Source organism: Delphinus delphis, chromosome 15 (assembly GCF_949987515.2).
Source record: "Delphinus delphis chromosome 15, mDelDel1.2, whole genome shotgun sequence".
Lineage (NCBI taxonomy): Eukaryota > Metazoa > Chordata > Mammalia > Artiodactyla > Delphinidae > Delphinus > Delphinus delphis.
In genome coordinates this window covers 39,954,536-39,967,815 of record NC_082697.1, presented here as the reverse complement: position 1 = coordinate 39,967,815, position 13,280 = coordinate 39,954,536, and the positions used below count along the sequence as shown (strand labels likewise).

The 13,280-nt window shown below is 38.7% G+C and overlaps 1 protein-coding gene across 5 annotated transcripts in view; it reads left to right on the top strand.

Annotated features, from left to right (window-relative positions):
- Positions 1-13,280, top strand: part of TASP1 (taspase 1) — a 237,528-nt gene that overhangs the window by 93,695 nt on the left and 130,553 nt on the right. For 4 of the 5 annotated variants that reach the window (XM_060031247.1, XM_060031246.2, XM_060031248.1 and 1 more), the window contains 2 exons: positions 5,840-5,959; positions 11,152-11,230. In XM_060031247.1, coding sequence (XP_059887230.1) covers positions 5,840-5,959; positions 11,152-11,230 — 199 coding nt within the window. The remainder of the gene's footprint in view (positions 1-5,839; positions 5,960-11,151; positions 11,231-13,280) is intronic. The other variant, XR_011246719.1, reaches the window with a different exon arrangement.

Below are 13,280 nucleotides of genomic sequence, written 5' to 3'. Positions count from 1 at the left end.
TCAACATGTACACTGAGGCTCTCAAACGGTTCCATTTTGAAGAGAAAAAAATCTGTAATTCATTATTTGTAAGATTATTAAAAGAAAAACAACAACTGAGATTAGCCACCAGAACACTATATAGGAATTCTGCCAGTTGGAAAACATTGTCCTTTGAGAGTCTGGAATTTTGGGGTAATCCTCTGGAACTTGTTATGATATGAATTTATAATTAAAGCTGTAATCCAGATATATTAAAGCCCCTTAAAAGCATTGTTAACACACTTTATTTTTATTTTGAGATGAAAATGTTTCTGTTTTCAGAGTTGAGTGATTTAGGGAATTAATAATAGAGATTTTTATATAATATATTTGTTTTCTCTGTTTTAGATACATTTGGCACTAATTATATAGTGCTGCAAAAATTTTAATGCATATTTATTAAGCAAAGAAAATCAAGGATTATTTAAAAATAGACATTATGACTGTAGCTTACAGAAACATCATTTGTAGTATTGGACATCAGAAGGGTGGTTTTCTGAAGGGTCACTGGATATTCTTATATCCAAATTTTCCTTGGTTTCAGCCAAGCCAGATACTTGAAAGTAGATAATTCTCGCTAAATTGTACTTCTTTTACACACACAGCTGATATACTCTGAGCCCACAGTGGCCCCACTGTAGGGGGCTGGTTTTAGGAGATAGACCTGGAGCCAGATCTAAGTCTCTTGTAGCCAGAGGTATCATTCCATCTTTAGGATGCTCGAAGGTGGTAAAGCTTTATGCTGAAGTTACTGTGCTGTCACAGAGGGCGTTAAGTCAGCTGTGCTTCTCAAGTGGAAGCTCAGGCCAATCATAATGTTGCTTTCAGCCTAACAGAGGTGTACTGGGAAGGTTTGGTATCTTTAAAAAAACAACAACAACGTATTATTATTGCATTAGAATAATCCCACCATACATCAGTTTCAGGATGCGCTTTTACACTTGAGATATTATTCTTATATTTTAGCTATTTGATATTTGAGTAATTCTGTACAGAAGAAAGACCAAGTTAATGAGATAAGTAACTGATAGATGGTGTCTCTTGGCAGGTTTCAGAGTTCAGGTTAGAGGCTTAATTTTCATGTGGAAAGTACCTACATTTTGTTCTGATGGATTTATTAGTTTACATATGTTACTTAATTTAATTCTTACAATAACTGTGTAATAGCCATCTCCAACTTGGAGCAAGAAAAATGAAAACTTTTGACATTAAGCCCAACAGAGATTACTAGATCCTTGGTTACTTCAAGAAAGTTTTATTTTAGTCTTTTCCATAGCACATGCAATCTCTATGCCAACTTTATATACATGTGTTTATTCTGATGGGAACTATAGTTTATGCCACTGCTTTTTAGTCACAATTTTATCTAAAAAATTAATGCAACTAGCATGTTTCAGTCAGGGACAATAGGTCCATGTGTATCTATGTGGTGCATGTACTTCTAAGTATTTATGGAGTGTAAGAGTATAATAGCAGCTCTATATAATAACAGTCATTGTGTGTTTTTAGCCTTTCTTAGATTTCATTCTTGTACAAACGAGCTCTGTGAAATTATTATAGCCAAAATACCAGTGTTTTTCACTCAGTTTATCTGCACTTCATAAAAATGCTTAAATGTTACTTCATCATCCTTCAAGTTGCTTTTCAGTGTGTGAAATCTGTGAACTAATTCTTGAATATTTATGAAGTAATTCTGATTTTTGCAGGTGTTGCAAGCCATTAGGAATATTTAGCTTAATTTGGAACAGGATTCTCTATTTTTCGCTTGATTTTTCATTTTTGAAAAACAAGTTACAGTAAATCCATCTATGTATAATCCTTTTGTGGCTTTCTATAGTAGTTTGGTTAGGGATAAGAGTTATAGTTCACAATATCCTGATTGAAATGCTAAGAGAATTGTTTTACAGATAATGTATATCATTGTGTATCTGTTATGTGTCCCCTCAGTAAGATTCTACTTTATAGAATGTTTGAGTAGGATCAGCAGTCACAGTGAATAAAAAAAGAACTAATAAAGAATACCCTTTCCTGACTTTGTTGTTGCTGTTTTTGAGGGAAGTTATTTTATAGTGCCTCTTTATTTGCATGAGAGTTGTCTATTTCTAAAAGAACCAGTAAGATTAATAAGATCATACTTTAAAATACTTTGTAGTATGTCCATGGTGTTATGGTTGTGGTGATATGCTGCCAGTTGGTAGTTGAACAAGATAGAGCTTAAATCTTTTATGCTGACATAATGTTGGTCTTAGGTGGTTTAAGTTTCTCCTTCAGCAGATTTGTGCCTATAAAGTTATTTGCCTTAGAATGAGTAGAGCAGACATCTGGCTGATAATGACCTTGTGGGATGTTATCAGACCTTGTTTCTCAAAGTAGGGTCCATGGAGCAGTAGCATCAGCATCACTCGGAGGTTTTTAGATGTACAGTCGTGACTGACTCTAGATTACTCCATCATAATCTGCATTTAAACAGATTCTCCAGTTGATTTGTATGCACATTAAAGTTTGAGAAGCCCTCCTGTAGATGACATAAGACTTGGCATCTGAACAAGAAACAATCTCTGTCTGAGGTTACAAGGATATAAAGATTTAGGAATTATTTCTTAGAAAAATGAAACAAATGTTCATCTTAAAAATACATTTGGCTTTAGGATTATCTCTCTTTTCTGGAATAAAGTGTGTCCAATGAATTTCTTTACTTTGATAATTCCATCTTATCTACCAAAGAAGACAGACTCCACTTAGTCTATACCAAATGAGTAAACCTGATTATTGTTAATCTTCCCTAAGATAGTGTCATTCTCTGGCCTTGTATGAAATTGAATCTTGAGAAAAGGAGATGGAAGACTGATGTTAGAATGGCAGGGCATATATCGTCACTTACTGGGCTTGCTTTTGTTACACCAGGGATACAGATGTGCTTTATTTACTCCAAATTTATTTATTTATTTATTTAATATTTTTTGCTGTACGCGGGCCTCTCACTGCTGTGGCCTCTCCCGCTGCGGAGCACAGGCTCCGGACGCGCAGGCTCAGCGGCCATGGCTCACGGGCCTAGCTGCTCCGTGGCATGTGGGATCTTCCCGGACCGGGACACGAACCCGTGTCCCCTGGCATCAGCAGGCGGACTCTCAACCGCTGCGCCACCAGGGAAGCCCACTCCAAATTTATTTTATTTTTATTTTTTAAATTTTTATTGGAGTATAGTTGCTTTACAATGCTGTGTTAGTTTCTGCTGTACAGTAAAGCGAATCAGTTATATGTATACATATATACACTCTTTCTTAGATTTCCTTCTCATTTAGGTCACCACAGATCATTGAGTAGAGTTCCCTGTGCTAAACAGTAGGTTCCCATTAGTTATCTACTTTATGCATAGTGGTGTATACGTGTCAATTCCAGTCTCCCAATTTGTCCCACCCCTTCTTCCCCCCTTGATAACCGTAAGTTTGTTGTCTACATCTGTGACTATTTCTGCTTTGCTGATAAGTTCATCTGTACCATTTTTTCAGATTCCACATATAAGCGATAATATACGATATTTGTTTTACTCTTTCTGACTTACTTCACTCTGTATGACAGTCTCTAGGTCTCTCCATGTCTCTGCAAATGACACTATTTCGTTTCTTTTTATGGCTGAGTAATATTCTATTGTATATATGTACCACATCTTCTTTATCCATTTCTCTGTCGATGGACATTTAGAAGATGTACCACATCTTCTTTATCCATTCCTCTGTCGATGGACTATCGTAAATAGTGCTGCAGTGAATATCGGGGTGCATGCATCCTTTCAAATTCTGGTTTTCTCCAGCTATATGCCTAGGAGTGGGATTGCTGGGTCATATGGTAGCTCTATTTTTAGGTTTATAAGGAACCTCCATACTGTTCTCCATAGTGACTGTACCAATTTACATTCCCACCAACAGTGTAGGAGGGTTCCCTTTTCTCCACACCCTCTCCAGCATATATTGTTTGAAGATTTTTTGATGATGGCCATTCTGACCGATGTGAGGTGATACCTCATTGTAGTTTTGATTCTCATTTCTCTAGTAATTAGTGATGTTGAGCATCTTCTCATATGCTTTTTGGCCATCTGTATGTGTTCTTTGGAGAAATGCCTATTTAGATCTTTTGATTGGGTTATTTGTTTTTTTGATATTGAGGTGCATGAGCTGTTTGTATATTTTGGAGATTATCCCATGTTGGTTGCTTTGTTTGCAAATATTTTCTCCCATTCTGAGGGTTGTCTTAAAGAATAAGGATGTCCTGAATGTCTGCTGTTTGCAGAATGAAACAGTGGATCAGACCTTTCCTCAGAGGTTTACAGTCAGGTTAGGAAATTATCCTTAAAAGTCAGACAACCTACCACCAGAAGAACTGTGATATTCTGGGATATGGCCATGTTGATCCACTGGCTGGTCTTCCCCAGCTGCTGTTAAAAGGGAGAGTAGGGACACAGCACTCATTTCAGTCAGTTACACCTGTTGTATCAAAGTAAGTACTGTCATAGTGGAACAGCATATTTAAGGGGAGTTAGAATTTAGAGAAATAACCAAAGAAATGCAAACATCTAGATATACCTTCTCCTAATGGACTTAATATAATATTCATTGTGGCATGCTCTGCCTCTTCTAGTTTCCTTTAAGGAAAAGTCTTTTGTTTGCATTCTGCTTCCAATATTTCAAAACTCCCTTCAATGTTTTTCAGCTTCTGAGGCAGCCTTGGGATCCCATTGACTTTTCTGGGGCTAGCCTTAATGTGGTATTTCAAAAACCACTCCGGCAGGTACCTCCTCAGCACAAATGATGTCTTGCTCAGTAAGTAGTATGAGCATAAACCACACAGGAGGGAGAGCTGGTCTCATTGAACATGGGCTTCTGCCTGACTCTTTCATACAGACTTGAGTGTTAGGGTGAGGGTAGGGGTCTCAGGTTCTGGGGCACCAGTGCCCTAGTGTAAGAGTACCACCATGACCGCTATGAGCCTAAAGACCTGTAGTAGCCCTCCTTTTTAATACATAAAAAAGATAATTTTTCATGAAACTTTGTTCCCACTTCCTTTACTTTTGATTTTTATCCAGCAGTGTAAAGTTTGTCTGCCTTGCACAGGTGAACCAGAAATCTTTGAGGTAGGAGACAGCTGCTTGTGGTCACTACATGTGAAATGCCTTAATAAGCATGTGGCACCTGGAATACACAGAAACACAAAGATGCCTCCCAAGAATGTGCAGTTTTCTGCCATATGATTGGCAACCATGTTATTAATATAGCAGAGAAGGGAGCTTGCCATTTTCTCGCAAGGAAGGAATTATAAAAGAAAATTGTAGCATGGTCTACACCAAGACTAGAAATGTCACTCTCTTCATTTATTGTGCTGAATATATTACTTTTAGAAATTTGTATATAATATTTAAAAAATACTAATAAGGACATTTATTAGTTCACTTACATCATAGATCTTTTCCTCTATAAATTCTCAATCGTGAACTTAATTCTTGAGATTAAGGAGACACGGTGATATACTGTAATTTATATTAAATTGTTTTTTTCTTCCTCCCTTAGAAAGGCACATTAGGCTTTTTATTAGAGAAAAGCAACCAGACACCCTTGGTTCAGGATCTTACAGTGGAAAATAAGTTTTGACTTGAACTGGATTAAGTGTCAACTTGATAATAAATAATTTCAGGAGATTGCTGAATGTTCCAGTTAAGGATTAGCTCAGATTTTGTTATGTCATGATTGTCCTGACAAGTGCTGTGTGGTCACATCATTGTCACACACTGTGCTTAGCGAACGCTCTGGCCACTTTTGCTCTGCAGGAGAATGACTCAGGCACTTTGGACACGGTGGGCGCTGTGGTCGTGGACCATGAAGGGAACGTGGCTGCCGCCGTCTCCAGTGGAGGCTTGGCCTTGAAACATCCAGGGAGAGTGGGGCAGGTAAGTGATTCTGGGGTTTTTAAACTAGTTTTGCAAGTCGAAACATGGAATTTTCTAGCCCACAAGTTTTTGAACCAGTAGAGATATTTTTTTTTTTCTTTAGAAAAAACAAATGATTATTGTTTTTAGCACTTATGTAGTATAAATCATCAAATACCTGTTCAGGATTCTTTCTAAAATTAAAACCTATCTCACAGTAATAGGGTTCTTCCTGATCTTTATAATTGGTAATCCTATGCTTGGCTACTTTCAGCAGGCTAGCTACTGGCCTGGGCATTTATCAGACATTTAATAAATGTGCATCCATTTCCATTTTCTTTCTTTGTAAATGTCATTCTCTTTAGGATCCAGCACCTGACTATATGGCTGCTTGCTTTCCAGGTGGAAAAACAGTTTTAGAGTTACATTTTGTATTTCCTCCATTCAAGGAACAGTAACATTTTGACCCTCTAATCCCTCCTCTGATTAGGCATTTCAGCTATTTTATAGACTGACTAGTAGTCCAAGTCACCAACACATGATACCACTTGAGAAATCTAGATAGAAGGGTCTAATTTATGTGCAACTGGCTTATTCCCTGTTCACTTGTACATCTTCTTCACCCCTGACTCCCCATCTCCATCCAGCCTTTAGTACCCAACTGAGAATGAAACTTAACAATCCATTTGATCTAATAACCTTTCTGGGAATAAACCAATTTGGCACATTACTTACAGCCTTAATAAATATTTGTTGAGTGAACAAATGAATTGGACACCCTCACAGAATCTGTTAAAGTTGTTGCACAGGGTGTGCTTAAGCTCAGTGCTTGGATCTCGTGTTGCATCTGTAGCACCTCTTGGCATGCTCTGTGTGCTTTGTCTCCCATGTTTGAAGAAGAGTCAGTGCCACAGTTGCTTTGGACACGGTGGTTAGCTAGCGCTTGGAGCAGAGTGATCTGCTTCGTGGAGGACGTCTTTGCAAAGCCCCAAGTGATGTTCCCTGATCTGCCCTTTATTGTGGACAAGCCACTCACAGTCCTATGGTGGGAAGGGGAAGGGAAGAATAATTAATTTTGTGCTACTCTTTGCCTACCATACAAGGGGATTTATGAGGAATGATTACTCAACATGTGGAAATGCTTTGAACTCAATATAAAAAGCCTTTGTCTGGTCATGGTATTTTTCCACATTATAAAGCCCTGTGTATTTATCAAGTTTGGAATAAGAAAACCAAGCTCGGCATATCAGATCTGGATGCCTCGGTGGAGAAAGAGAGAAAAGCCAGCAGAGGCGCCTTCATTGCATTGCAATTCCCATGACTTTCTTACTGGTTTTTGTTTGTTTTCGCTAGCAAAATAGCAACAACAGAACCAAGGATAGTGCTGGACTACGTTAGCAGGATATTACACCGAACCCTGCACGTGGGGTTGCCCTGGAAAAAGAAATACTGTAAAACTTAACACGTACACATTTGAAAGTTGCTAAGAGAGTAGGTCTTAAAAGTTCTCACTACAAGAAAAACAATTCTGTAACTGTGTATGATGACGGATGTTAATTAGACTAATTGTGGTGATCATTTTGCAATATATACAAATATTTAATTATTATTATTATTATTATTTTTTGCAGTCCGCGGGCCTCTCACTGTTGTGCCCTCTCCCGTTGCGGAGCACAGGCTCCGGACGTGCAGGCTCAGCGGCCATGGCTTACGGGCCCAGCCGCTCCGCGGCATGTGGGATCTTCCCAGACCGGGCCATGAACCCGTGTCCCCTGCATTGGCAGGCAGACTCTCAACCACTGCGCCACCAGGGAAGCCTTGAATGATTATTTTGTACACCTGAAGCTAATATAATGCGTGTCAATTGTACCTCAATTAAAAAAAAAAACCTTGCATATTGATTTGCCCCACTTGTCTAGTTTATGAATGCATAGTTTGTGAGAGCTGGTAAATCAGGAAAGGGTGTGGAGGAGTAAAGAAAGGTGCTTACAGGAAAACACAGTTGCTTTAATCGTGTTATATTGCTCAGATAGAGGAGAAGCAATAAGCCTAGAAATATGCACGCATCAGATGGGAGGTAAAGAGCCGTTCTTCTTGAGGATCAGGACAGAATGAAACAAAATACTCAAGCAAACTATTTAAAGAAGGAAAGATTAATTATTTTTTTAAAATGTGCTGAAACTAGCTATTCTTATATACATTTTAAATGCACAAGTAACTCTTTAAAAATTTTAGCATATTTACCCGTATTACCCAGCTGCTGAAGTGGCAATTTGAATTAGAACTTGTTTGCTTCCTCAGCTTATCGTAATGGTTAGAACTTACAAACGGGACACGAAAGAGAAATTATTGTCATTATGTTCTACTCTCCCCTAACCCTCACCCTACCCACACACAAACAGGCAGTTGAGTTAAGGGGCTAAGAGTGTGGATTTGGGATTTAGGTAAAACTTTATTCTAACCACCCCCCGCCCCCCACCAGTCCCCTCCCCATGGACAAGTTACTCAATGCCGTTAAGTTCTACTTTCCACAACTATAATATGGGGATAAATAGCTACCATACAAAGTTCTAGAAGGTTAAATGACATAATTCATTTCAGTTGCTTATCCTAGTGCCTCCTAATAACAGCTGCAGCCTGCTGTTTATTAATCACTGGCTCTGTGCAGCAAGTGTGCCTACAAGACTGTGAGGTGGGTGTTTTTATTACCGTCGTCATTTTATAAAAGAGGAAACGAAGACCCAGAGAAGATTAAATTATAATAATATCATCATTTGTATGACCTACTTTTACTGCATGATAATAGCTTTGATAAAATTTTACTACTAAAAAGAAGGAAGCCTTTTGCTGTTGCCCTTGTTTTTAAAGATCTGCTTAAGGTTGTTATGTTTTATCCAAAGGAGTGGATAAGAGACGGACAGTCTCTGATTCTTTCTTTTATCTTAGCCAGCACTGTCTCAGCCCAACCAATTTCAGAAGGTTAAGAAGGAAGACAACTTTAGGTCATGAAATATAGGAGAGATAGCATAGAGAGGAGAAACAAGAGTAAAACAAACTTCTTTTCATGGCCTCCACTGGGCTTCTCAGGGGTGTCCTCTTGGCCATATTTACTATTTTTTAGGTGCAGACTCCTGGTCAAGATAATTGTGGGAAATGGAAAGGGCAATGGGCTAAGATCCAGGGTTTCCAGTGAAGGAAGAATGGGCCCTTCCACCGAGGTCACATGCTCTCTGAGGCTTCGGCTGACCCAACACCCAGCCTAGGTACTACCAGTGGAATGGCTTATCCCACAAGTCTGCCATTTTATTCTGAAATCCATATGTTGAATTAATTCCGTAGAGCTTTTAGTTGCCACTCTCACCCAGCTCTCTTGTGTGTTTTAGAAGCATGGTGTTTTCAATGTGTCTGCCATATCAGGGGTGTTGTGTTCAGTTCTTGGTTCTACTTTTAAGAGGGGTATTGTCATTGACAGTGGGGGATGGCAACTGTGGATCATATGAACGTGGTCAGACTTCACCTCCAATTATCCTGGACTCTGGATCATTTCTCAAGGAGGGTCATTAGGGAAGTGGGGTGGGTGTGTGCATCTCAATGTCTTGGGGAGCAGTTCACAAATTCTTTGAGAGAGAAAAGAGAATCAGGGCATTAGAATAGATGTTTTCAAAAGTTTGGAGAACTTTAGGGGAGGGTTAAAGTATTTCCAGAGAGTAGACCTAGGATTGGTGGGTGGAAGTTAAGGAAGAACTTTCCACCAATGGAAAGTGTCCAGAAGGGGTATATGTTCCCACATGAGGTGGTGAGGTTCTCAGTATCAGAAGTGCCTGGGATATTTCACGAAAATCCTTGTTCTGGGTAGAATATTAGAGCAAATTAGTTCTGAAGTCCTTGTAAAAAAGAATAAAATATCATAGAAAGCTGAAGTCTGTCTGGTCACCATTCTCAGTCTAAGCTTCTTCTTCCAGTCCTCACAAGTGAGTTTCTAGAATATAACAGTACTATTTTATGGGAGTATCTTTTGCCTTTATCAATCACAGAGAATACTGAATGTCTTGTAGTTTGCTGTTTGTTTTTTTTTTAACTCAATAGGTTTCAGAGTTTCTTCTGTAATAGTTCTTAAAAATCTTTTTAAAGAAACTTAATCCTTTTTTCTAATGTTTGAAACAAATTCCACATATTGCTATGCCAATGTTTATTTAGCCATTTCTGTACTGATTGAATGTGTGTTGTTTTCAGTATTTCATTCTTATCAAACAGGTGATAATGAATATTCTTGACCATGCCTCCTTGTATTTCTCTGTAATAGCTATCTAAGGGTTTTTCTAATTCTGCTTCTAAGGAATGGAACAGTTATCAATTGTGATTCCCCTTCCAAAGGCAGAGAAAATCATTGTGAATATTGAAGAGGTGAATCCAGACCTTCTGGGTGGCACTGTTGGAAACAAAATAGGAATGATTGTCACACACTTTTATAAAACCACAGCAGCTTATTGTGTTCCTGGTGGTTTCAGACATATAAATTTATTCCACCACCTCACAAAGCAATTAGCTTGAACAGGCCTTTTTGTCTCCTTTCTTTCTATCTGGCAGAATCTAGCACAGTGGTGAGCAGATACTGGGCCCTTCGGTGTATACCTGTTTGCAGTTCCTGTTGTGCCATCCCAAAGGAGGCCGGGAAAAGGCAATAAAACCTAAAGCAGCGTTTGCTAGAGCGTGGCAGGAGGACCACCCGCGTTCTGGGCTCCTAGGCCTGGGTTAATGATGCTGATCCCTGGGCCAACCTCCAGACCATCAGGATATCTGGGAACCAAGGTTCCTATCATCATGCTCCCCAAGAAATCTGACTCACACCTAGTTTGACAAGTGTTATTTTAAGGCAACCGCAGTGATTTCAAGGAGCCAGAGCAACACCTGGCAAACTACAATAGAGGGAAGATTTTTCAGGGAAGGAAAAAATTGCTGTTGATGAGACTAAGAAACTTTGTTTTGCTATTTTCTGAAAAATTTTAGATTAGTACATAGCTGAAAATATAGTTTTGTTAATGTTAGAACCATTGTTTGGGTAGGTCTTATACAGCCTCTGGTTATCGCTCATTTGCTATACATCATTATTAGATGAGGCTTTATTAGATGGGTATGATTTCTGTCTTCTGGTGAAAGCTAGTAATTACATATAATAATCTTAAAATATTGTATTTATCTATTTTTCCTCGCAGGCTGCTCTTTATGGATGTGGCTGCTGGGCTGAAAATACTAGAGCTCATAATCCCTACTCCACAGCTGTGAGTACCTCAGGTATTTGCTGCTTTCATGACCATTTTTCATAACTTCAACCTTGTAGGTCATTTAATGATTGAAAACCATATTTTTATGTAAACACAAAGCATGTGCTAAGACGTCACATGGATAAGAACATTGATGCCTGAAAAATGTTTGCTATTTGGGAGCTTTTGAGAATTGTTTCATAACGTAAGTATCACAGTATAGAGTATAAAGGCTTTGCTAACGTTTTCAATACAACTTTGGAGTTAACTAAAATTTAGTTGTATTTTTAATGGATTTTTTTTCTCTAATGACTCATGATAGTACCAAATTCAGGTCAAAATGATACAAAAGTAACAAGGCATTTCAGAAGCTAAGAGGTCATTTCTTGAGTAAAATGTTGACAAAACTTACAAGGTTATTTCAAACTGTGTAGTTTATGGCATCTACACTTTTGATAAAATGTAGGTCCTTTTTTTGTATTTGTATTAGAAGAGTCGTTTTCATTTAGAAATGTGTGTGTGTGTGTGTGTGTGTGTGTGTGTGTGCGTGAGAGAGAGAGTGAGTGTATGTTTGGGGGGAGTGGATTTTTTTAAAAATTTTTATTGGAGTATAGTTGATTTATAATGTTGTGTTCGTTTCAGGTATACAGCAAAGTGAATCAGTTATATGTATACATATACCCACTCTTTTTTAGATCCTTTTCCCATATAGGCCATTACAGAGTAGTGAGTGGAGTTCCCTGTGCTATACAGTAGGTCCTCATTAGTTATCTATTTAATATATATTAGTGGGGAGTAGATTTTAATGGGCAGAATGGTTGTTGTCTAGACCCAGGTTTTCATATGCTTTTGCCAGACGTACTTGAAGCTCTTCATGTAGTTGATATGCATGGTTGACATAATAATATTGGTTCATCCCCTTTGCTGTGCTGTCTCTCAAGTTACAGTCCTAGGCCTTTCTCCCCGACGTCCTCAGGCCTTATCAGGAGGCTGGTAGACATGGCTGCCTTTCCTTCCTTTCTCTCTTCAGTTTCTTGCCACGTTGTTTTCTGTCCCACCACGCTGACCACCCACCCAGTCCAAGAGCCCTCCTCTCCCGCTCACTCTTGCCTCTCTGTGGTCTCTGGCACAAGTCACTCTTTTCTTTCCATCTCCAGAATATATCCTGAACCTCTCTTGGTTTTTTTCTACTTCCCTGACCTGCTCCATTTTGTCCTTCGTCACACGGACTCTTCCCATTGCTAATGACCCCAGTGTGGGCCTCTGCCGGCTTTTCTTCATCTCACTGTGTGCTTCCTCTCGGTGATCTGGTATTATTGCTGTTGTTCTCATGATTTCAGCGGTTATCTTTTAACATATTGGCTTCCACGTCTATCTCTACTCTGGACTTTTCACTTGAAGTCCACCTGAGTTCTTTCTGCCTTCCTGTTGGATACATCCCTGTGGGTGTCATGTGTGCACATGAGATTCAGCAGCCCAACTGAACACCTCGTTCCTTATTCCCACGCCTTGGCCATCTTTCTCCTGTATTCTTTTTCTCTTTTACTGCCATCACTATTCTATTTGGTCAGACTTGAAATCTTGGTACCATTCTCATATTTGTAGCTTCTTTCCATTTCTACTGACCTGACCCTGTTACTTCAGACACCCAAGCTCCTGCCCGCCTGTTGTAGCAGCCTCCTGACTCAGATCCATTATTTGCATTGGTGGAAAAATTTGATTTTGAGCCACTCAGGTGAAGTCCAAACACAAATTAATGTTGAATCTAAACCATACTAATATAATAGACAAAAAATTGTTTTTCAGTCTCTCCATTTTGAAGAAATGAGCATAATGTAGTAATATGAGTTAATTTTTAATTTAATATTGCTGGCACATGAAAAGTTTTACACATAATACTTAGGAATTAGCTTGTGCATAATGAAGTATGGCCCATGTCTATGGAAAATTGTGGTATTTGAACAAACCAAAGTCTAAAATAGGTAATTCATTGTTCCATTTTTATTTTCCTAAAGAAATATCAGTTGGTATCATGTGTTGTGTTGACTTTAATTTTGGTCAGTATGTAGTTCATGAGTTGG